Below are 27,007 nucleotides of genomic sequence, written 5' to 3' on the forward strand. Positions count from 1 at the left end.
AGATAACATAAAATTTACAAAATTTTGAAAACTTTCAGAATTAAACTATATATGCTAATTTACTTATAAAAAAATTATTCAAGTCACAATCAATTCAAAAAGAAACTGAAAATTATATTTCTTTACTGGTCACAAATTCTGTCAAACAAATTTCAGGTTTAATACTCAATACTTTAACAATTTTAATAAATTATATTAAATAGATAAAATTATGAAAAGTTTTAGAACATAACTAGACATATTGATTTATGTAAAAAAAATATTTAAATTGAAAACGATGAAAAAAATATATATAAAAATAAATAAATCTTTTACAAAATTAAGATATCAACAAATTACTAAAATTTGTATTATTAATTTTTTTTCTTTCTTTTCATAAAACGAAATTAATATATAATATAAAAATAAAATTAAAGGTACATAATTTCCTTTTGTTTTTAGTAAATTTACAAACTAATATAAAACTATCATGAAACAAACAATTTACAATACAAAATTGAGTCGAATTCTAAAAGAAACCCTAATCTTCAAATCATAAAACACCTGTATATCAAAATAATAAAATATTGAGACATACCTTAATGAAATAAAACAACACTATTTCCTTGCTTTAGTCTCCTACTCACAATTCTTCTCTTTCTAAAATCATTACTCCAAACCTTGCTCTTTATTTTGAAAATAAGAAAATTCTCTCTCTCCCTTTATTAATAATGATTTTATTTTTCTTTAAAGATAAGTTCTTAAAAATAAGCCTACATTTATCACAAATAAAATATCTCATCTCTTAATGGAAAAATTTAACTATTATCTAGATTTTACCTAATAAAATATTTTTAAAAATTAAACTCACCTTATCCCCTAAAATTTAAATTTTATCTTATTTAAAATAATGATAATAATTATACTAATGATAATAATAATTAAAAGGTGAATATTACAATTCTCCCCCCAAAAAAAAAAAAAATTGTCCTCGAAATTAGTACATACCTAAAGCTTGAAAGAGTTGAGGATACTTCTCCTTTATTTCAGCCTCTTGCTCCCGCGTGGCTTCTTCTAACGAGTGATTTCTCCAACGCACCTTTACCAATGGAATAACTCTGTTCCTTAGAAATTGCTCCTTTCTATCAATGACTTATAAGGCTTGCTCTTCATTTGACAAATCTTCAGAGATTTGGATTGGCTGATAGTCTAAAACATGGGACGGGTCTGCCAAATATTTCCTTAATGCCAAAACATGAAATACATTGTGAAGCCTTGAGAGACTTGGTGGTAAGGCCACACGGTATGCAACTACACCAATCCTCTCCAAAGTTTCGAATGGCCTTATAAACCTAGGGCTTAGCTTCCCTCTCTTTCCAAACCGAAAAACTCCTTTCCAAGGTGACACCTTCAGAAAAACAAAATCTCCAACCTCAAATTCCAACTCTCGTCTACGATGATCAGCATAACTCTTTTGTCTACTTTGAGCTGTGTTCTCTAATCAACTTAATTTTATTAGATGTAATCTGAACGAGCTTTGGTCCTAGCAACTTCTTTTCTCCAACTTCTTCCCAATAAATAGGTGATCTACACTTCCGACCATACAAAGCTTCATAAAGAGCCATACCAATACTAGAGTGGAAACTGTTATTATAAGCAAACTCTATTAGGGGTAAATGGTCTTCCCAAGAACCACCCAAGTCTAGCATACATGCTCTCAACATATCTTCAAGGGTTTGGATAGTCTTTTCAGATTGACCATCAGTTTGAGGATAGAAAGCAGTGCTAAAACTAAGTTTTGTCCCAAGATTTTGGTGCAAACTTACCCAAAATTTAGAGGTGAAACGTGCATCTCTATCTGACACAATAGATTGAGGAACTCTATGCAATCTCACAACCTCTCGAATAAATAAGTCAGCCAACTGAAACATATTATAAGTGGTTTTCACTGTCAAGAAATGTGTTGATTTAGTCAAACAATCAACCACCACCCAAATAGAATCAAATCCCTTTTTTGAACGAGGTAAGCCACTCACAAAATCTATAGAAATATGGTCTCATTTCCATTCAGGAATAGGCAAAGGCTGTAGAGGCCCCCCAGGTCTTTGATGTTCAATCTTTACTTGTTGGCACACCAAACATTTAGAGACATAATCAGCAATATCATTCGTCATGTTTCTCCACCAAAAGTTATTTCTCAAATCACGATACATTTTAGTACCCCCTGGATGAATGCTATAAGCAGATTCATGAGTTTCACCCAAAATTTCTTTTTTCAAATTATTATCATTAGACACACAGATTCGTTTCCCAAACCTTAAAATATCATCGTCAGGCAATCTGAATTCCAACTTATTTCCTTTTTTTACATCATTTACAATTTCCAATAATAACGGATCCTCCTTCTCAGCCATTTTAATCCTTTCAATTAACATTGGTTGAACCTTTATATTTGCCAGAAAACCACTATGGCCAGGTAATACAACCATGACTTCATATTTCCTCAAATCATCCAATATATGCTTCTGAGTACAAATTAAATTTGTTATACCCCCAGATGATTTTCTACTAAGAGCATCAACTACCACATTAGTCTTCCCTACGACAATCATAATCCTTCACAAGTTCCAACCATCTCCTTTGCCTCAAATTTAACTCTTTTTGGGTAAATAAATACTTCAAGCTTTTATGATCAGTGAAAATCTCACAAGTTTCCCTATAAAGGTAACGCCTCCAGATCTTTAAAGCAAAAACCACAGCTGCCAACTCTAGATCATGAGTTGGATAATTTTGCTCATAATTTTTCAGTTGCCTAGAAGCATAAGCCACCATCTTACCATGTTGTATCAACACACATCCCAAACCTTTCTTAGATGCATCATTATAAATGATAAAACCACCACCGCTTGAAGGAACAGTTAGCACCAGTGCAAAAACCAATCTTTTTTTTAACTCTTGAAAACCCTTCTCACACTCCTCATCCCAGTGAAATTTGACATCTTTTCTTGTCAGCTGAGTCAAAGGTGATACAAGACTAGAAAATCCTTCCACAAATCGTCTATAATAACTAGCTAACCCCAAAAAACTTCTAACTTCTGTAACATTAGCAGGTCGTTGCCAATTCACCACAGCTTGAATCTTAGAAGGGTCAACACTAATTCCATCCTTAGTTACCACATGTCCCAAAAACACCACCTTGTCTATCCAGAACTCACACTTTTTAAATTTTGCATAAAGCTTTTTCTCTCGAAGGGTTTGTAAAACAATCCTTAAATGTTCTCATGTTCCTCTTCACTCTTAGAGAAAACCAATATATCATCTATAAACACAATAACAAATTGATCAAAATAATTTTGAAATACTCTATTCATCAAGTCCATAAAAGCTGCTGGAGCATTAGTTAACCCGAAAGGCATGACTAAAAATTCATAATGCCTATAACGAGTACGGAAAGTTGTCTTTGGCACATCATCAGGCTTAATCTTCAATTGATGGTACCCTGATCGTAAGTCAATCTTTGAAAACACTACTGCACTTTGCAATTGAACAAATACGTCATCAATCCTAGGAAGAGGATACTTATTTTTAATGGTAACCAAGTTCAACTGACGATAGTCAATGCATAATCTCATACACCCATCTTTTTTCTTCACAAATAATGTAGGAGCACCCCAAGGTGAAACACTAGGACGGATGAATCCTTTATCTAATAACTCTTGCAATTAAACCTTCAACTCTTTTAACTCTAAAGGTGCCATCCTATATGGAGCCTTAGAAATTGGAGCAATCACAGGTAACAAATCAATTGCAAATTCAATCTCTCGATTAGGAGGTAAGCCTGGTAAGTCTTCTGGAAATACATCTGAAAAATCTCTAACTATCAGAATATCCTCAAGTCTCACCTCTTGATCTTTATCAGCTGTAACACAAGCCACAAATCCCCCACTTCTTTTATTTACTAAGTTTCTAACTCTAACTGTCGAAATCAACCCACTATAGGAACTTTGTGCCCCTTGAAATCGAAAAGCTTCCTCTTCTGATATATAAAAAATAACCTCCTTGGAAAAAGAATTAATACTAGCATGATACTTTGCTAACCAATTCATCCCTAGAATAACATCAAAGTCATACATCTCTAAAGGTAAAAGATCTACAAGAAATTTTCTACCCCTAAGGCAAATTTCACAAGACTTATAAACACAATCAATCCACACACAATCACCTAGAGGAGTAGCGATTGACAAAGGGTATTTTAGTGGCTCAGGGGATTTCTCACAGTGATAAGTAAAAACACATGATACAAAAGAATGAGTTGCACCAAAGTCAAATAAAGTTTTAGCTTCCTTAGAAAATAGAGATAATGTACCTGTAACACCCCAGGTCCAATAACCCAGCCCACTGTTAAGATATTGTCCACTTTGGACACACAGTCCATCATAGGTTTGCTTCTGGGCTTTGCAACCCAAAATGCGTCTTAATAGTTAAGGAGCTTACAAGCTATTTAACCAATTCAATTCTCCTACCACTAACCAATATGGGTTCCATAGACAAACCTAACATCTCTCCCGTATTTTATCAATGTGGGATTCACCTAAGGGTATCATAGTACCTGCCACCACATCGTTGGAAGCCTCAACATCTTGATTAGTCATGGCAAATACTCGTCCTTGAGTCTTTGGCTTCTTGTTTTGACCTTCAACATTTTGAGTGCTAAAAACACCACGCTTCTTTGGGCAGTCTCTGACTAAATGCCCTATCTGTTAAAACAAGCTCCAGTCTTTCTGTGACATTCTCCAAAATGTGCCCTACCATAAAAACTACAAAGTGATGCTACATTATTCTGAAGAGATCCCCCTCCCATAGGCTTTTGAGATGAACTACCCGAATTTCGAGGTTGAAAAGAACCAATTTGCTTACTTGAACCACCACTACGATTGTTACCAGGCTTAAACTGCTTACTCTGTTTGTCTCGAGCATTTTGAGACTCAGCTAAATATCTCTCTGTTATCATTGCCAGCTCAACCATATCAGTATAAGTATTCAACTTTAGAATAGACAATTGACTCTTGATAGCTGGTCTTAAACCCTCAAAGAAACATCGACAATGACTACCTTCATCCTTTATAAGTCCTGCTGCAAAACGAGATAGAGTAGTAAACTTTTCTTTATACTCAACCACAGATTTGTCGCCCTAAATTAGACTAAGAAAATCAGTCTCCATCTTAAAGCGCACATGATCAGGAAAGTATTTCTCATTGAAAACCTCTTCAAACCTACTCCAAGTAATAAGGGCTGCACCCAATTGATTCCTTAAAAGACGTGAAGTAGCCTCCTACCAATGATTAGCCTCACTTTGAAGCATAAATGTAGCAAAGACAACCTTTTGATTATCACTACACTCTATAGCTGTGAATATCTTTTACATTTGCTTCAACCAAGCTTCAGCTACCATAGGATCTGTGGTCCCTTTGAAGACAAGAGGTTATAACTTCTTAAATTGCTCCAACATTGCACCACCAGCATTAACATCTTGTTCTGCGTTCCTCACATCCTGCCTTGCGGGGGCTTGACCATTTGCTAATTGCTCCAAGACTCGAGCTTGACTTTCTAGAAATTTATTCATCGCATACAACATCGGGTTACTTTCTTGAGCAAGTTGACGAAGGGTAATGTTGTCATTATCTTGATTGTCATCTCTCAAAGTTGAAGGGTCTTACCTTGTAGCAGATCAACGTGGCGGCATTTTAATGACAATAACAAATTAGCAAAACTTTAGTGTAAACTAAAAATATAAGCCTATATATATACTAAATTTATCTAAAGATAATCATACAACATGATCTTATTGCTAAATCATATTACCACAACACAAATTAAAATCATCTTAAAAGTCTACAGAATCTTAAACCTAAAGCTCTGATACCACAACTGTAACATCCCAAAACTATAATAAAACATATGACTTCAAAAGACTTCAAAAATCCCTTAAATAAAGTCAAATCTTGAATACAAAGTTTTTCAATCACAAAAGCATGAAAAACAAAAATCTTTCAAACAAAACATACAATCAAATAGTTACTAAACTAATTTTACAAATTCTAAGAGTGTCTAAGGTAAATAATCCTAGACTTAACTCACACATATTTATACTATATAACCTTTGTTCTATGAATTTTATAAATTTTTACACAAATTAAAACGTTACAAAACTTTGCAGAGACAAAGAAGACATATAGATGGTTTCCCAAAAATTATTCAGCTAAAAAAATAAATATAAACTTCTAAAAAAATTACTTCTGTCCACAGCTCCTAATCACAACAACAGTTTTCAAGTTTGACAGTTCATGCTTCCAGCAATTTTATAAAATTCTGTATAACTCGAAAATTCACGAAATTTTGCAAATATAAACTTAACATATTGACGTTTTTATCAAAAAAATATGAACCTAAAAATATTTTAAAAGTCATGCAAAACAAAATTTTTATCACAAACCATTAACACTGTCAAAAATATTTCAGATTGAACATATACTCTTATAATAATTTTAATAGATAACATAAAATTTACAAAATTTTGAAAACTTTCAGAATTAAACTATATATGCTAATTTACTTATAAAAAAATTATTCGAGTCACAATCAATTCAAAAAGAAACTGAAAATTATATTTCTTTACTGGTCACAAATTCTGTCAAACAAATTTCAGGTTTAACACTCAATACTTTAACAATTTTAATAAATTATATTAATTAGATAAAATTATGAAAATTTTTAGAACATAACTACACATATTGATTTATGTAAAAAAAATATTTAAATTGAAAAAGATGAAAAAAATATATATAAAAATAAATAAATATTTTACAAAATTAAGATATCAACAAATTACTAAAAATTTGTATTATTATTATTTTTTCTTTCTTTTCATAAAACGAAATTAATATATAAAATAAAAATAAAGTTAAAGGTACATAATTTCCTTTTGTTTTTAGTAAATTTACAAACTAATATAAAACTATCATGAAACAAACAATTTACAATGCAAAATTGAGTCAAATTCTAAAAGAAACCCTAATCTTCAAATCATAAAACACCTATATATCAAAATAATAAAATATTGAGACATACCTTAATGAAATAAAACAACACTATTTCCTTGCTTTGGTCTCTTACTCACAATTCTTCTCTTCCTAAAATCATTACTCCAAACCTTGTTGTTTGTTTTGAAAATAAGAAAATCCTCTCTCTCCCTTTATTAATAATGATTTTATTTTTCTTTAAAGATAAGTTCTTAAAAATAAGCCTACATTTATCACAAATAAAATATCTCATCTCTTAATGGAAAATTTTACCTATTATCTAGATTTTACCTAATAAAATATTTTTAAAAATTAAACTCACCTTATCCCCTAAAATTTAAATTTTATCCTATTTAAAATAATGATAATAATTATACTAATGATAATAATAATTAAAAGGTGAATATTACAGTTGCCCATTTTAGTAATCATTTATATACATTGTTCATGCATGTTAGTCTTATTTTGTCTCATTGATTATATCCTTTTTATACATTGCCTCATTCTTTTTTATAATGACAAATGGGGAGAAAAGTTTGATTGACATTGTAGATACTTTGATGTGGTTATGTAAAGTTATGAATATATTTGATTATGATTATAGATGCGATATTTGATTGATGTTGTGGATATTTTGATGAGGTTTATGTTGGATATATGATATTGATATAAATTATATCATTATTTGCATATATTCAGGGGGAGGAAACTTTATTTTTTAAGGCGAACTCTTACAAAATTTTCTTAAAAATCAAATATTTCTTAACTTCAAGGAAAAACATTCATTGATATATTTTATAAAATTCTTTGAAGTGTATATGTGTTTGTCATCATCAAAAGGGGAGAGATTGTTGACTCAAAGAGTCATTATGCTTTTATTTTGATGATAACAAACTAATAAGTTTTTAAACATATTGACTAATGATTTTACTTGAGTGTGAGTTTAGATTACAAGAATCCATAAAATGCATTTGAAGGAATTTCAAAATGGAAATGAAAGACAAGACTCATGTGAAGAATTTTTGAAGATTTGAAGGAAAACTCAAGTTTAGATAGATATGTTTGCAATTTTGAAGCATTTGTTTTTATTAGAATATTTATTTGCATGTGATAGCTCACTCAAAAGCTTATTCTCATATCTTTCATATTTTGGGTTAAAATGTTTTTTTTCAAACTTATTGGGTTAAGCCAAGTTTTTATCAAAGTTTATCAACTCATTTAAAATGATGAAGTTTTGTGAACTATGTTTCCATATCTCAAAGTTAGTTTTGAAAGAATTTTAAAAAATGGGTTAAATTGTCACTTTTCAAAGGTTTATAGGGTAAATAACAAATTTCTAAAAATTTAAAAGGTAAAATGTAATAAAATTTGGTTGACTAAATTTGATCAGTCAAATTCTTCGATGGTAGCTTCCGAATTATCCAAAAGCCATGAATTTTACTTTCAAAAATTTGGTAAGCCGATTTAAATCTGATCGACTGAATTTTGCTTCGAATTTTCTAACAGCTAGCGTCACGTAGAGACTATGGAAGTGTCACGTTACATCTGATTGACCAAATTGCATTCGGTCATCTGATCGATGTAGACACCATAAAAGTGCCATAATGTCTTTCCTTAAATGGGACATGACTTAGTTTGTCTCTTAAATGGGTTTTGGATATTGAGTTGTTTGATATCTATGATGATGGATATTGATGGATAATGTTTTATGTGTGATAATTATAGGTTGAGATGATGTATTTTGTGATACATTTTGTATGAGATGATTATCTTTTACATGCCTTATGTTTGATGATGATAATTGATTGAATGGTTTTTAAATATATGTATGTTTATTTGGATATATGTTTAATGAGGATTGCATAATTCAAGGTTGAATTTATAGTTGAATGCCTTATATTGAATGGTTTTTGACCTCAAAGATAAATTGATTGAGTTGAATATATTGGAGTTAACATAATTTGAGGTTGCTTGAAAATTGAATTGATGGTGTTTTGAAAGAGGATTGGTTGGATTAAATGGATAATGTTGTAGTGTCTTTTTATTGTTGTTTGAAAGAGAGATTTTTCAAAAATATAAGAGACACCATGCTAAATGTTTTCAAAACCTTATCAAATGAATTTGCTTTAACACCAAAACTTGATAAATATATTTGTTAAATTGTCTTAAAGTAAGGGGGAGCATATAGACATTAAGTAAAAGGAAGTTTTTTTTTTTTTAATTAGTATTGTTTAGCCTTGAATTGGTAACCTAATGGAAAATTAAGATTTAATTTATCTTTCAATATTGTTTTTTATTAATGCCAAAAAAAGGGGAGAGATAGGCTAAATTAAAATTTTATTCATTGAAAAGGTTATAAAAAAGGTTAAATTGACAAATTTGCCTTTTCAAACTTGATAAACATTTTGGCAATTTGTGCAAAAAGTTAATAATGTTAGGGGTGTAGGGTTTTCAAGGCAACAACACAACATAATTTAAAAATTTTTAAATCAAACAACCTGAAAAACTCTAACTAGGATACCTATTTTAAGCAAAATAATCATAAAACATGTCAAACACTCATAGGGTGTTTTAGAATTATACCTGCATTGATAGCTCTTGCAAAACTTTATGTGGCTAAGGGAAGTACGTTGTCCAACCCTTACAAGGTGGTGCCTTAGTATCCACATGAAGCATGAACACAAGTAGAGGAAATCTAGGTAAAGAGGTTGTTAAGACTTTTGAGTGGACTCACATTTTCATGAGAAGAAGAGAAAATAGAGGAACAACGACTAAGTTTCACTGTGTGTGTGTTATTATTTTGCAAAAAATAATTATGCCTCATTTTATATATGCAGGTGTTCGAGAACAGTTAGGATTTCAAGCGAGCACAACACCCTCAAGACATATGCATGACTGACATGTAAAATGTATAGTTGGCATGTCTTACTTGCACAACTAGCACACTTAAGTATGACAATCAACAAGTTTAATCACTTGATTGGCATATTTAAGTATGCTAGTCAGCAAACTTCATTTGCACTACTAATGTACTTAAGTGTGTCGGTTGACAACCTTTATCACTTGCATGTCAGGCATACTTAAGTATGTCAGCTAACATGTTTTATTACATGGTGTTGGCCGACATCATGCATTTGCATGGTCGACATCATCTCACTAAGTACATGGGTGGCACTTAGTTAAGGCATAATCAAACTCTAGCCCTCTCAACCCATTGGGCAAACATGATTCATTTGTAATCTCTCTTATAGCCTTGAACACCAGAATTGTCAACAAACAATCTATTCCTTAAAGTTTGATTCAACTCTTTTATGCATATAACCCATAAACTCTTTATCAAGCTAATAGTATTTGAATTTGGGGTGAATTTGGACATAGATAAAGATAGGCCTCTAGTAAAGCATCATGACCGCTCAAATGACATAGTGTCAGTAGACATCTCTTAAGTTTTTACAATATCATAGTTACGTGCAATACAATCCTTTTACCAACCAATACTTATCGAGGCTAATACATAGAAATGTGTCTATCTTAGTGATTCATTGGTATGAACTAATAAACATCAATAACTAACATGGATTAGGGTACAATTTCATCCTATTATAGCCATAAATTCATTAAGTCATAGATGTCTTTCAGTATTTTCATGTAAGATATCTTTTCCTGTACTCAGAAATGACAAATCTTTTATTAATCAATTATAGTCTCCATACATCTTACGATATGGTTTATTACTATCTTTATAACTACCCCAATTACAGTAGTATGTTAGATAGAGTTAAACCATATGTATCCTTACACTAGACGATATGACGACCATCCATATAGATATCCTTTCGTCAACCAATATTTTTGGAGTTTGAGAAATAGAAAAGTGTTTGTCTTAGTAGTTCTTTGGTATAAACTGATATATATTAATGATTAACATGGATAAGTTTAAACCTCATCTTTTTGTGGCCACAGATTTAAGTTGTCATAGATGTCAATCAATATTCTTATGCAAGATATATTCTCATATGCTTAGGAGTGACAAATCATTTATCAAACAACTATACCCTTCATGTATATCATATATAGTCGATTACTACCTTTATAGTTACCCTAATTATAGCATTTCGTTAAATAGCATCAAATTATATCGATTCTTACACGAGGCAATCTGGTGACCTTAAATCAAAAAATCACATACACCTACAATGTTTAGAGGATTTATTCTATAGATACTAAAGCAACCATCTATATGGATATCCTTTGGTTGGGTTAGTCAGATGAATATGTCTATAATGTGCATCCATATATTGCACCAAGTTGTCTATAACAGCTTTGACATGTGACAATTTTTTCATGTCGAATCTATTATAAATAACTTAGTGTAACACATGGGTGCATGTTATAGACATGTTCATTAGACCGACCTAACCAAAAGATATCTATATGGATGGTTACTCTAGTGTCTATGGAATAAATCCTCTAAATATTGTGCGTGTATGTGATCCTTTGACTTAAGGTCACCAGATCATCTTGTATGAGGATCGATATAGTTTGACGCTATTTAATGAACCGCTATAATTAAGATAACTATAAAGGTAGTAATCAATCATATCGTGAGATACATAAAGGGTATAGTTGTTTGATAAATGATTTGTCACTCTTGAGCACATGAGAAGATATCTTGTATAAGAATACTGAATAATATCTATGACAGGTTAAATTTGTAGCCACAATAAGATAAGGTTATAACCTAATCCATGTTTGTCATTAGTGTATATCAATTCATACCAAGGAACTACTGAGATAAACACTTTTCTATTTCTCAATCTCAAGAGATATTGGCTGATGAAAGGATTGAATTGTATATAACTATGATGTTACAAAAGCTTAGAAGATGTCCAATGACACTCTATTGTCCGAATGGCCATGATGTTTTGTTAGAGGCTAATCTTGGGCTCTGCCTGAATTTAGTCTGAATCTAAACATTACCTATTCAATAGAGAGATTATAGGTCACACATATACAAGGGTTGATTCAAACTTAGAGGTAGGGATTATTTGGTGATAATCTAAGTGTTTAGGGAGAGGGAAAGAAATCATTGAAAAACTAAGTTTGCCCATCCAAGTTGAAAAACCTATTTAACCACGCTTTGACTAAGGTACACTTGGTATGCATGGTGCTAATTGCCACCATAGAAAAAAAAAGCATGGCATGACTGGACAAAAGATTGTCCAGTCGTGCAAGACTTAATGACATGATAGGTAATACATTTGTGATGCCATCATGCATATGTGTGTTGAAAGTGTTGGGCTTGGTTGAAATTCTTGCCATACTTGGACACCTGCACATATATAAAACATATATTAAAATAAACAAAGAACACATAATAAAAAAGGTAAAAAACCCTAGCCACAAGTTTTCTGTTTTTCTCTCATTTTTATGTGAACACGTAATTCTAGTTAGAGAATCTTAATAGCCCTTTCACCTGGATTGCCTTTCCCGTGTTTGTGTTTTGCATGGATAACAACGTGCCACCTCTTGAGGGTTGGATAATGTTCAATCTCAAGTTACATGAAAATTTGGACGAGTCATCAACGTAAGTATAAATTCTAAATACTCTATGAGTGTTTTGTATATTCAAGAACATATGTCTAAAACGAGTATCTTAGTTAGGATTTTTAGGATTGTTTGAATTGAAAAGTTTTTAAATTTTGCTACATTGCCAATTATCAAGGTCCTAGAAACCCAATAACATAATTCTAATAGACTTTAAGCATAGTGACTATGAAAAGGTTTTATCATAGTCAATGTCATACTTTTGAGTGAAACCTTTGGCAACCAGCTATGCTTTATAAGTATACACATTACCTTCTATGTTAATTTTCTTTTTGAACCATTTACATCCTATGAGATATACCCTTTCAGGTGTATCCATCATAGTGTATGCTTGATTCTTGTACATAGGGTTTATTTCCAATTTTATAGCTTTCAACCATTTATCATAATCTAGACTTGAAATAGCTTTATTATACATCTTAGGTTCATCATCATTTATTAGAAGAAAACCAAATCTCTCAGCCTCTTAATGTACTTATGTAGACTTACGTAGCTCTTATGTATAATAAAGTTATTCCCCTTATGGTTGAGGAACTTTCTTATCACGTTTAACCATTTGTGATAGTACATCGTCCTGTCTAAAATCTGTGGTATCTTGTGGTTTAGAAACTTAATCAAGTTTCACCTTTATTTCACTAGTTCTCGTGAGAATAAATTCCTTTTTAAGGAACACGCCAGCTCAAGCAACAAAGACATTTTGCTCTTTCAGGTGGTAAAAGCAATATCGCTTAGTACCTTTTAGGTGCCCCACAAAGATACACTTTTTAGACTTAATACTCAGCTTGTTTGATATTAATTTCTTGACATAAGCTTTATAACCCAAAATTCTTAAGTAATCTAGTTTAGGCTTTTGCCCAGTCCATAACTTATATGGAGTTTTATCCACAGATTTAGATAGGACATAATTCAATATATAGGCAGTAATTTCTAGGGTATGACACTAAAAAGACATAAGTAGAAGGTCTTATTCCTCTATTCAGATACATCATTATATTGTAGAGTATTAAGAGGAATGACTTGAAATACTATCCCAAATTCCTTTAGGTATTGTTTAAATTCAATACTCTAGTATTCACCTCTTCAATCACTTCGAAGGACTCTTATTTGTTTCTCAAGTTGGTTTTCTACTTCGTTCTTGAATTCTTTGAATTTATCAAAACATTTAGACTTGTATTTTCTCAAAAACACATAATCATATCTACTGAAGTCATTAGTAAATATGACAAAATAGACTTGCCCATATCTGCTAAACACTATCACAGGACCACATATATCAATGTGTACGATCCTTAACATTTTAGTCACCCTTTAATTATGTCTAGTGAAAGGTGTTTTGGTCATCTTATCCAATAAACGTGATTTACATTCATCATACGAGTAGAAGTCAAATGATTGCAAGATTTTTTATTCAAAAAGTGTTGATATACATTTAAATCCTATATGGGATAACCTGCAATACCACAAATATGTCGTATTTAAACCGCTAAATTTTAATCATTATTATTTTGCACATTGAGAATTTCATTATTCAGTTTTAAAATATAGAAACTATTATGTAATTTAGTTGTTCCATAGAGAATATTATTTAAGTTGATGATTATAATACCATAAGCAATTAAAAATAAATATCATTCTTGATCTAAAATAGACACAGAAACTAAGTTTCTAGAAATAAAAGGAATATAATAATAATTTCTTAATTCTAAAATTAGCCCAATGGGTAACCTAAGATAATAGACACTTATGGGTAATACAACAATATGTGTTTTATTTCCAACACGTAGGTTAACCTCTTATTTAGTGAACAATCTACTCTGTCATAGTCTCTACATATTAGAACAAATATGAGAACCACATTTTGTGTCTATAACCCAAGACGAACAAGGAGAATAGTTTATCTCAATGACAAGTATATTTGAAGTAAAGGTTTCAATTGTCTTCTTCTTCTTGTTCTCTAGAAAGGTTTCGCAATGTCTCTTATAATGACCTGTCTTGCCACAATAGAAGCAAACAACTTTTCCCTTTCCCACACCACTTATAGGCTGAGTAGCAGTATCAGATTGCTTCTTTATTTTAGACTTGGGTTTAGCCTTAGCCTTACCTTTGCCCTTGGCCTTGACTTTTGATGTCTGGGCTTTAACCATAAGTAGATTAGTCGAAGCTACCTTTTGTACTTCTTGTTCAACTTACCTAAGCATATACAACAACTCTTTAAGGGTTTTTTTTTTTTCATTTAGGTTAAAATTCATAATAAAATTATCCTACGATCTAGGGAAGATTTCAACACCAGGTCAATAGTAAGCTCATTGTCTATGATGAAACCCAAGCTTGCCAACCATTTAATGTAGTCAATCATCTTGACCATATAAGGCCCAACTTGTCTTCCGTTAAAAAGTTTGTAATCAAATAACACATTTAACACCTCATATCGTTTAGCCTTTGTATGAGTGTCATACAACTCTTAAAGGTGTGTAAGTGTGGATTATGCATCCATTTTCTTATGTTGTTTTTTAAGCTCAAGTGACATTGAAGTCAACATGAGGTACTAAACTTCCATGGAGTCATCAAGATACTTATTAAAAGCATCATTTTGCTTTTAGGTTGCATCAAGACCAGGCTTAGGGGTAACAATCTCTCAAAGATGTATAACCTTTTCTCCTGACACAAAATAACGTAAAGATTTTGTATCGATCAGTGAAGTTGCTTCTAGTAAACATATTTTTTTTTTTTTTAAAGAATTGATTGATACGTTAGGTTTGCTGGTGATTTTGTAATCTACAATTTACAAGTAAAAGAATTAGTAATTTTATTTAATTATTGATATTCATTTTAATTATAGATTTAATAATTAAAATATTCACACTATTTTTCTCAAGCCAATAATCGTCATTATTGTACTCAGGAAGTTTTAGTGAACTTTATAATAGACCAAGACCTTATAGTATTAATTTTTCCTTTTGTTTTGGCAAACAAGTATAAATTAATTAAATAGATAAATTTCAAATTATTCACTAAAAACCATCTCAAGTCAGGTGTTACCCCAACAAATTATACGACCTCAAACATGATTGTCGGTATCAATAAGGTGGATACTAAATATTTTCTTACATTGACAAATGCATTCCCTACTCATACATCTAATATACGTTATCTTTGTTTTGACAAACAAACAAAGTATATTAGTTAAGACAGGCCCAATATAAATAACTTTTAATTTTTTACCTCGTAGAAGTATACCATTTGCTTTGGCAAATGAGGATCTAACAAACAGAGACTTAATTAGGGCTTAATATTAGAAGACACCACTTAAATCTTAGACTTAATATTTAAATTAAGGGTTTTATTAATTAGTCTCATCAACTTTTAACCACGTGTTAGGTGATATTTGCAAAATAAAACCTACACATATATTCAACATAAAATAAAACTGAGTCAACACACAATCATAACTAAATTTAGACCCTTCAAGCCAAGAGAAATTTGACTGGTCAACCTAGCTAAATATTCATCTTTAACCCTTCGCGTTTGTTATTTCATCTCCAGTTTTCAATTATTACATGACTGTGTTTCATAGTTACATATTTCTAAGAAAATAAAAATAACCTAATCTAAAGAAGAAAAGGGATAAAGGCAGGGCGCGTAGGTCCTATTTAAGAAGTATAAACCAAAAATAAAATAAAAAATAAAACATCCACAAAAGTGCTTTAATTGTGTACTGAGCACCATGCATACATATATATATATATATATATATATATATATATACACATACCAATTAAAAATAAACATTTTAATTATTATTATCCCAAGTGTCAAATTACATTGTAGTTTATAAAGTTTCGCAAAATTACAATTCAACTCTAAAACTCAAGAAAATCTCAATTTAGTATAAATTCTACAAAACATGACTAGATCAAAATTTTCAACTTTGTTGGGAGTACAGGTATGACGTCTAACCATGCATCTGGAATTTATCAAAATTCCAAAATATTGCACGGTTAAAGTCATGACTTGGGCATAGCTGGAATGCAACTTGGCGCATTGGCGCATGGTTGGCACCAAGGTTGGATCACATCTAGACAAAAATTAGTCCAACCGTGCAAAACACATGGTGCCAAGCACTAAGAAAGGATATGGTTGGACCAAAAACTTAGTCTAGTCGTGCACCATGTGTTTAATTCCAATCACCATTTTTTGGGTTTTACAGTGATAGAAAATCTAGAAAACCTCATAGTTTTTGGCAAGCAAGTCACCAAGGTGGGAGAATACGATAGGTAAAACATACTCACTCAGATCATGTAATCAATAAGATTCAAAAGAGATTTTGTGCAATAACACGAAAGCTATAACATTCAACCAACAATTAATCCTGCATATGTCAACAAAAATTTGGAATTCATAACTCAACAATTTAATATAATTTACGTTGTACATGATGCTCAACAAATTGTGCAACAACACGATTACAAATCGTTTTTACCAATTTTAACCGGTCATGATTAATCAAATTACATGCAATCAATATATAAAATTAATCAAAACTAATAAGTATAATTTTCATGAAAATATACTAAATAGTAGCTTTAAAAATTTTTAAACATAATAACCATGAAATATGTAAAACACTCATAGAGTGTTTTAGAATTATACTTATATTAATGGTTCCTTCAAAACTTCACGTGGCTAAGAGAAGTATGTAATCCAACTCTCATGAGGCAGCACCTTGGAATCCACACAAAGCATGAACACAAGTAGAGAAAATTTAAATGAAGAGGTTGTCAAGGCTTTTGACTAAACTCACGAGTTCACGAGAAGGAGAGAAAATAGAGGATTGGCGACTAGGTTTCACTTTGTATGCACTATTATTTTGTGAAAAAATTTACACCTTATTTTATATATGCAGGTGTCCAAGCACGATTGAAATTCTATGTGAGCACAACACGCTCAATACACATGCATGGCTAGCATGTAAAATGCCTAGTCAATATGTCTCATTAACACAACTAGCACACTTAAGTGTGTCGGTCATTAAGTTTAATCACTTGTACGGTTGACACACTTAACTACGTTAGTCGACAAACTTCACTTGAACAGTTGGCACACTTAAGTATGCCAGCCAACAAGCTTTATTAAATGTTATTGGTCAGCACCATCTCACCAAATGCATTGATGGCATTTGGTCAAGGTATAATCAAACTCAAGTCCTTTCAACCCATTGGGCAAACCCGATCCATTTGTGGTTTCTCTTTTAGTGCTAAACACTATGATTATCAACAAACAATGAAGTCCTTTGAGTTCAATTCAACTCATTTATGTATGTGACCTATAAGTTTTCTATTAAGTCGGTAGTATTTGAATTCAAGGTGAATCCAGATATAGACCAAGATTGACCCCTACAAAGCATCATGACTACCCAAACGATAAAGTGTCAACAGACATCTCTTAAACTTTTATAACATCACAATTACATATAATTCAATTATTTTATCAACCAATACCTATCGAGGTTGGTTAAAACATAGAAATGTGTCTATCTTGGTGATTCCTCGGTATGAATTGATACACATTAATCAGTAACATGAATTAGGCAACAACCTTGTCCCACTGTGCCATAGATTTAAGTAGTCATAGATGTCTTTCAATATTTTCATATGAGATATCTTCTCTTATGTTCAAAAATAACAAATTTTTTATTGATCAACTATAGTCTCTATGTATCTCACTATATGGCTAATTACTATCTTTATAGTTACCCCAACTATAGCAACACGTTAGATAACATCAAACTATATCGATCCTTATATGAAATGATTTAACGACCTTAAGTCAAAGGATTACATTCACCTACACTGTTCAGAGGATTTATTTCACAGATACTGGAGCAACCATCCATATAGGTATCCTTTGATTAGATCAATTCGATGAACATGTCTATAATATGTATCAATATATTATACCAAGCTATTTACAATAGTTTCGACTGGTAAAAACTGTCACCACTTTTGGTGGGGTCACTCAACACTATGATAATCTCATCATTATTACACATATCTTTATTCACTATAATGTTGAGATTACACATATTTCTAGAATGACTACTTAATATGTACATTAGGTTCCCAATCATTTGATCCCCTTGTCATAATTTTATTATTCTAAGGACATGTTATTTGTGTAATCATATAAATAGTCAACATATGAATTGAAAAATAACCAATTATTTTTTTAATGATTAATATAAAATTATATCCACAAATATCAAATTTGATTAGCTCTATGGCACCTACCCTAACAAGGGGAAGCTTTTTCAATTGCTTTTTTATTTTTTCAATTGCATTTTTACTTACTAAAATTTTGATTCAAACTTGGTTTTATCATCAATTAAAAAGAGAGAGATTATTGGATCCTTAAGTGTTTTGATGATACTAAAACACAAGTTTGAATGTCTAATATTGTCTAAGGAATGCGTGAAAAATATTACCAAATGGACACAATTTGAAAAATGCAAAAACAGAATATACACGCTTGTGTACAAGCCAAATTCAAGAAGAATTTGCTTATGCAGCCTCAACGTGGATTTTTGGGTAAAGTCAACACAGTCAACAAAACACACGTTTGTGTGTCTTACAACACATGACAGTGTATCTTTGGGATGAAGAATATGAGAAGTTTTTGTTGTACAAATATTGTTGTACTTCATGAAGAAATCAAAGGAGAAAAAGTCTCACACCCATGCTTATAAGGAACAAGCTTGTGCATAGGCAAAAACTCAATTGTTCACTTTCTTGTTTCTTTTCTTGTTCAATTCCCCATTCATGTCTCTGCAATCTTGGAAGAATATCATATATAAGGGAGGAATGACCATGTTTCTTCGTGGAATGTCCATGCTTACAATTATCAAAAGGAGAATCCAACCATTGGAAGCTCTGACTAAGGTTTGACTGCACTTTGAAAAGAGAAAATTTAAATGATACACGCCCATGTATTATAGTAACACCTGTGTATCAATCAGTTTTAAGAAGAAAACATTGCTTTCAAAGCTCAATAGATCTATTATCCTATCCAATGGTCATATGAGAAATTCCAACCATCCAAAAACATAAATTAAAGATCATTTGATATGGAATAAGTTAGAGATCATTCATGTAAAACCTAATATTCTCTTTTTCTTTATAACTCTCTCTATATGCTCATAACTCACACTTTTGAGAGAATCCAATGCTCATCCTTTGTATTAGCCTTTGTAAAGGCATTTACAATCACTTTTTTATATTATAATACTTACGAGTACAATCCCAGATCAATTAGTACTCGTGGGTGAAATCCCAAAAAACTATTGTTAAAAAGGTTATCTTCACAAGTGGAACTCTAAGCAGATTGCTTAAATAAATGGATGTAAGAGGTTTGAAAGATAAAACTCTGAACCACTATAAATTCTTAAATATTTCTATCCTTCTTTCTTTAGTTTGTCTTACATATATGTTATGTGTTTTGATAAGTTATTGGATATAGTTTATGCTTAATTGTTTAACTGTATTGTTGAAATTAGTTATGTCCTGCCGTTGGTCTGGCTAAATGGCTTCCATAGGTGTAGAAGCTATTCTGCACCCACATAATTTTTTCAAAATTTTGCCTTTTTATATATGACTACAGTGTCGACTAGGAATTCAAAATTTTGCTTTTCAAAATTCTGCATCCACATAATTTTTAACCCATAGTGCAATCTTTTTTATATTCCCAACAACTATGTCTAAATTCCTAGTCCATTTTATCACAAAAAAGGGCTGATCCCCAATAGTCTAACGACCATCTTCGATCACTCTCAACAAATCATTTGAGCTACCAAATTTGAAGAAAAACATACCTTTACTATTTGAAGAAACCTCCAAGAGTCCAAGATTGGACCATAAGCTTTCCATAAAATGCTTCATGATAGAAAAAGGAAGAGGCTTCCCCAGATAGAAACCAATCGCACAACTCTCTCATTTTTTGGCTCCTACAATAACCACATCTTTTGGAAGGGCAACAAAAACCCCAGACAGAGAGGAACTTTCTATAGGGGGAAGAACTTTAAAGGATAGTTTGAACGCTTGTTCTCAAACGAACTAGCCCATGGACCAAGAACAGCACCAAGAGACGGGAAAACAATAGGTCCTATATCCACAGATAGGGGCCGAGAAAGAACTCCAACAGAAGCCCCAGCAATGGAAATAGAGGGAGGTGAGCCAGACTACATGACAGAGACACCAACAACCATAAGACAAGGCGAAGCTCACAGCCGACAAACACTAAACTAGAATACGGAAAGAGAACCAAAACAGAAAAAGACCAACAATCAGTCCAAGCGCATTGAAGCGAAAGTGGTACGTCTTTTCTGTAAGTATGTACAGTCACCATGAAGTTGACCATAACCAAAATAGTGCGATTAACACATGCTTAACATTTCTAAATTAATATCTAGATGAGATTTTTCTTCAGAAACAAAATCCATCCTAAATTCAACCTGTTGACACCAATTTGCAGCATCCAAAAGTATGTTACCAGTTTGCCCACTCGTCTTTATGGTGCTTATAATGGTTCAACTACGCAAATGAGCTACAACTACAAGTTCAGCCTTTTATACATGGGTAAGAAACGGCATTCACAGGATTCAAAAGTTAAAAAATTTACTGAATGGAATATGGATAGGTGCCAGTAGACTAAAAGGGAGTTTATAAGAATCATGGAAGCCATAGGTGGACCATTATATAATTGCTACATCAATTTAAGTTGTAGCCATGCAGGCAGAAAGGAACAGCAAGTTAAATCACCTTTCCGATCCTTAATGTTCATACAGTAAATACGTAGAGGATTAGAACATTATAAGGTATCATATGTCAGTCATGTAACGGAGAACAGACGAAAAATCCAATAGTGAATGTTTGATTCATACAGACATAAACACGAATACAAGGAGCGCAATAAAAAAATCAACGATGAACCAACAACAAAGCTCCAATCCAGCATACCATACTAACTGCTAAATGGCATCCACATATCAACATAATACTTCAAAGGGTGCGGCAGTGCCTTTCTCCATGCGTCAACATCAGGCAATTCACCAGTAAGCGCAATTGAGCTATCATCCTTCCGATTTCCGAGATGCAAAACAATAAGTTTTTCACCAAAAACCTTTTGCATTGCCTTCAAAGTATTCTCCGTAACAATCTTCCCATCTCTTTTTGAATCCTCTGCCTCGACACAACTACCTCCAACATTAACCATTATCTTTCCACCTTTTCTCAAACACTTTCTCAGCTTCTCCCACGTGTTGGGATCCTCCAGTTCCGGTAACAAACTACCTTTACTAAACAAATCCACTAAAATTCCAGAAAACCCATCTCTTAAGCTAGCATTTAACGCATTGCCTACATGAACGAAAAGTCTACCTGGGTAATTTTTTTCCAGTTTTTCAAGTCCAAAGAACTCTTTTGCTACTTTAATCACTGATGGGTCAAGCTCCCACCCATGAACAACTACTTCTGGATACAATTCCAATATCAAACGGGCCGTGGAACCCGCCCCGAAACCCAGAATACCTATTGGACCAGGTGGGACGATGGGAGGTAAAGTAGCGAAAACGTCGAAGTAGGTGTTGGTGAGTGACTTGAAGAGAAATGAAACGCTGTGGATGTTCCCAGGGCCGTCTAGAAGGAGAAGTCTAGAGCCCGCAAAATGGTGGTCGGTTTTTCTGGAAACTTCCAGAACGCGGATATAGTTGTATCTTGACTTGAATTTGGCTATCATTTTGACGTCATCGGCGGGAATACCATCATCTTGAGTCCTGGTTTGAAGAGATTTGGGTGGCGAGAGGCGGAGGCGTTTCGGTGGGGTGCGGTAGAGAGAATGGTGGGAGATTTGAATTGAATTAGGAATAAAGGATTTAATTTGGCTGGTTGAAAGCCCTATTGACATGATCTTCCTCTCTGTTTCTCTTCAACCAGGATCGTGTTGTGTGGTGAAGGACAAAGTAAATTTATACGGAGGTGACCTAACGCTAGCCAATTGGGAACGAGGGAATACAACATTTGGCCCATAATATCCAGCGATGATGGTAGTCGAGATCGAGTGAACTATTTATGGGAAATTGTTTGGCTCTTTAAATTGGTGGCATTTCCAAATGATGCGGTTCGTTATGGTTTGTGGTAGAATATACAAGGCTAATTTCAATATTAGGACTGCCCCCCCTGATGAAAATAAGATTAATGCAAACAAGGAAGCTGATAAAATCAGCGCCATTAACAAAAGAGATTCAAAAAAGAAAAAAACACAAAATTCAGCTCTAGACCAAACATCATGTATGTTTCCTGCACAGTTTAACCGTCATACATTGATAATCTACTTGCATACTAAAGGCAGGATTAGTTTTAACACATTTTAAATTCAAAACAGTCAGGCAAGGCAACAAGTGCCTTGATCATCTGTATTTCCTACTCTAATGCCCATAAAGGGAATCCAACAATATGCCCACTCGTAAATAGCTCTCAGATGAGGATAGATCTCACGTCCACAGGATACAGATTTGTTACACTAATGTCAACATGATAGATGATCTCCCGATTTATCTTCTTCCATATCATCAGGACCATCCCTGTCAAAGGAAAAACAGAGAATCTGTCAGTTTATTTATGCTAATGAGTATTACTCAGTGATTTTGTCTCAACTATTCTCAAATAATCAATTTTTGAAACAAGCAAGAAAATATTTTAGCGAGTACAGACTCAAATCAAAATTATCATATGTATTAGCAAGACAATTTCCCCATCCATTAACTTCTGTATCTCTTAGCCTCAGCTCACAGGTCCCAGAAACTCATCGGGCCATAACCAATTTGTCATTCCCTTCAAAGATGGTGATAAATTTTTTGGATAAACTTGAAGACCATTTTGTGTATACACCATTAAGAGATCCCATGACTTACCTCATCTCAACTTTTATCATTTTGTGTGGAGGCTTCTCATCTTCCTCATGATCCGAAGCATAATCCTCACCACTCCAAATGCGAGGTTTTGGTCTTTGCTCCATGTCCTCTTCGGGCTAACATCAAAAAGAAAATCTCATTGTCATAAAAAAAAATAAATGAATAATTTATTCATATATTTTATTTATTCAAAGGAAGTATATGAATAAGCTCTGAAAACCAACCTCTTCTGGAACTTCTGAAATTGGTGGTGTAGACTGAAAAGGTGCACTGGGAGCATGAGATAACCTAGAAAGTTGTTCAAGTAGTGTCACTCTGGAAGAAAATGCCTTTGTCAGAAACTGTTTTAAACAAAGATGATTGATGAAAATGAGCACATTAATTACTTAAAAGATGAAAGGACAGATTGAGCAACCCATGCAGATGATTAAATTGTGTGTTGCAAAGAGGAGAAAGAAAGAAAGAGCATTAGAAATCAAAAGCACTAAACAAAAACAAAAGTTTTTAAGGTAAACAATAAAATTAAGAACATAAAAAAAAGGGCAGTTCCTTGGTTCCATTTTTGAGTACAATGTGTTTGGTATACCCAATTTGAAGATACAGAAGATGAGTTAGCCTGCTTCCAGTGGGACTTCAAGACCTACAAATAAGAAATTCCTTGCATGGAGTTGAAACACTAGAGTGACTCAGCAACACCCTCCCAAAGAACAAACTAAAACTTCCAGTTAGTTGGCTGCCCTCTGGTCAACAAACTGAAGCATACTTGCTCCAGACAACCAAATAAAAATTAATATTATGTAAAAGGATGTACATGCACACACCCACCTTAAATCTCACTGAGTAACAATATCAATATTTGAGTGCACATGCATAAGATTTAACAAAAGTGCAGAATCAAAAGGTGACAGCAAATTTAAAATAAAAACTGGAATATAATAAACCACACAAAATCACCTTATTCTCTCCATGTCTTTGGCTGTGTTCAGGTTCTCCATGTTGCATGGTTCAACATGAAGAGTGTAATCTGGCCCAAAATACTCATAATATTCGTTGTAAGGCAATTTATTATCAGGTTCAACCCCAACTGCAACTGCAGTCTGCAATGAAGAAGCAGAAAAAAAATCATAAGGACAACATTCCTTATTTATCAAATATTAATTTTTAATGAGTCTATATATAATCGGAAAGGAAGCACCTCATAGCACCAACATCGAGCAACATTCCGGATGGTATATCCTCCACCACCCAAGACCATCAGAGGTACGTTGAAGGATCTAAGGAAGCGAAGGCAGTCTGCATGGCCTTTTACTGACAAGTTAAAGCAGCCCAACCTATCACCAGACAGTGAATCTGCTCCACACTGGAGAACAACTGCATCAGGTTGATACACTTCCATGACCTTTTGGATGATGGGCCGAAACAGATGACGAAAACTTTCATCATCCAAGCCATCATTCAGTGGGACATTCAAGGCATAGTTTTTACCTTGCCCGAACCCAACATCCTTGATATGCCCAGTCCCAGGAAAGAAATCCCCAAATTTATGGAAAGAAACTGTCATGACTCTATCAGTGGTGTAAAATGCCTCTTCAACACCGTCTCCATGGTGAACATCAATATCAACATATAACACACGCTGCCAATGCCATTGAAACAGAATCTTTAGAAAAACAAATAGTAGCTCCATGACAAACACAGAAGAGAAAAAACAAAGGTTTAATTAACACAAAGTAAATTCTTTCCAAATAGGTAAGATCAGAATATTCTGTTGATCCTATTAAACCTAACCTTCAAAAATCAAGACGAAAACACTACTAAAGGAAGGTGGCAAGTTCTAAAAATGAATTTCTGTAATAAGACAAACTGATGCGATCAGCTAACAAGATGTGGTGTAATATCAAGAATTTGCATCTACACCTGTATGTGAGCAAAAACTGAACTAAACATCATATTGGCAACTGCTAATTCACCTATCCTCCTTCAATGAAAAACATTAGATAGGAAGAAATGGAGGCCAGCAGACAAAATTTATTGAAAAGGGAAAAAAATTCGATGAGCATGGTAAGCAAAAAAATACCAACAAACAATGTCTTTCATCTCATCAATGCTTTAAATAATGTTGAGTTGAATATTATCAACAAACAAACAATTTGTACCAGAATGAAACTCAAACACACACCAAATCCATTAGAAATTATTTGAGGAAACAAGGCAGCCTCAATTATGTGAACAACAAAACCAAGCAACAATTATTAGAGAAGCCCAAACAATAAATAAATAAATCACGATAAATGCCCTATGATTTTACCCACTACTCAAGAGAAACTAACAGATACAAGGTTAACCAAAAACTAAGCTGACAGCAAACTTAAACAAAATAAAACCGAAAAGAAAGAAAGAAAGAAAGAACATTACCTTGTGAACCTTAAGCAACTCGAGAATCCCAAGAACAATATCATTAACATAACAAAACCCAGAAGCTTCACTCTTCTTAGCATGGTGAAGACCACCGGCCCAATTCAAAGCAATATCAGCGTCACCTCTATTCAACTTGACAGCAGCTCCAATGGAGCCGCCTGAAGAGGCCTGACAGAACCCAAAAAGCCCATCAAACACGGGACAATCTTCCCCAACGTTGAACCGTTTCAACTGTCTCGAAAACGACGGGTCACCGCAAGATTCGGGTGAGACGGAGGCCAAGAAATCAACATATTCGTCACTGTGGAATCTGCGGATGTCAGAGGGATCAGCAGGGAAAGGACGGTTGACCTCCATCCGACGGTGGAGAGCGTAGTGGACGATGAGATTATGAGCCATGCGAATTCTGTGTGGCTTCATTGGGTGACCCTGGCCGTAGTAATAGTCTCCGACCGTAGGTTCGTAGAAGTAGCTGACGCGACGCTTCTTGCCGTCGGGACCTGATGGCAGCGACGCACCCTCCTCCATCTTGCCGTGCTTTCACTGGCCCAACCACTCTCTTGATTACGGGCTTAGGCTTAGGCTACTAAGTTATTTTGCTCTGTATGAATAGGCTATTAAGGAATTAGACACTGGCCCATCTACACGAAGCTTAATATTTTATTGCTAATATTTATAATGGATAATATTATATGGTTCTTTTTAGGGGCGTTTGGTTTGGTTAATATTTGATTACTAAAATAGAAAGATTACCTTGAAGATAGATTACTTAGAAGATTACTGGGTATAAATGATTACTATGTTTGATAAAATTTGATAGATATAAATAATTATTGTGTTTGGTTAAAGATAATAAAAAATTACTAGTAAATTATTTTATTTAAATGTCCTTGAATATAATTATTTTTAAATATTTTTTATATTATTTGTCATATTAATTAAAAATAAATTTATTTTTATCTCA

General features: G+C 33.0%; 2 protein-coding genes across 2 annotated transcripts; both read right to left on the reverse strand.

Annotated features, from left to right (window-relative positions):
• Positions 1–21,433: 21,433 nt before the first annotated feature.
• Positions 21,434–22,830, reverse strand: LOC123204487. Its single transcript, XM_044621160.1, has one exon. The coding sequence runs from the start codon at positions 22,617–22,619 to the stop codon at positions 21,678–21,680; it is 942 nt and encodes a 313-aa protein (XP_044477095.1). The 5' UTR covers positions 22,620–22,830; the 3' UTR covers positions 21,434–21,677.
• A 157-nt stretch (positions 22,831–22,987) lies between these two features.
• LOC123204486 (histone deacetylase 6) lies at positions 22,988–26,660 on the reverse strand. The gene is made up of 6 exons (XM_044621159.1): positions 26,041–26,660; positions 24,821–25,261; positions 24,580–24,722; positions 23,850–23,940; positions 23,626–23,741; positions 22,988–23,295 (listed from the first exon to the last, which is right to left on the reverse strand). Exons 1-6 carry the CDS (start codon positions 26,569–26,571, stop codon positions 23,241–23,243), a joined length of 1,377 nt encoding a protein of 458 aa, XP_044477094.1. The 5' UTR covers positions 26,572–26,660; the 3' UTR covers positions 22,988–23,240.
• Between the last annotated feature and the right edge of the window lie 347 nt (positions 26,661–27,007).

Source organism: Mangifera indica, chromosome 20 (assembly GCF_011075055.1).
Source record: "Mangifera indica cultivar Alphonso chromosome 20, CATAS_Mindica_2.1, whole genome shotgun sequence".
NCBI lineage: Eukaryota > Viridiplantae > Streptophyta > Magnoliopsida > Sapindales > Anacardiaceae > Mangifera > Mangifera indica.

Coding starts and splice junctions, on each gene's coding strand:
- LOC123204486 (XM_044621159.1), bottom strand. CDS start 26,571: ATGGAGGAGGGTGCGTCGCTGCCATCAGGTCCCGACGGCAAGAAGCGT. Junction 23,742..23,849: donor TTTCAGAAGTTCCAGAAGAG/GTTGGTTTTCAG, acceptor TTTTGATGTTAG/CCCGAAGAGGACATGGAGCA. Junction 23,296..23,625: donor ATGATAAAAGTTGAGATGAG/GTAAGTCATGGG, acceptor TTCCTTTGACAG/GGATGGTCCTGATGATATGG.
- LOC123204487 (XM_044621160.1), bottom strand. CDS start 22,619: ATGTCAATAGGGCTTTCAACCAGCCAAATTAAATCCTTTATTCCTAAT.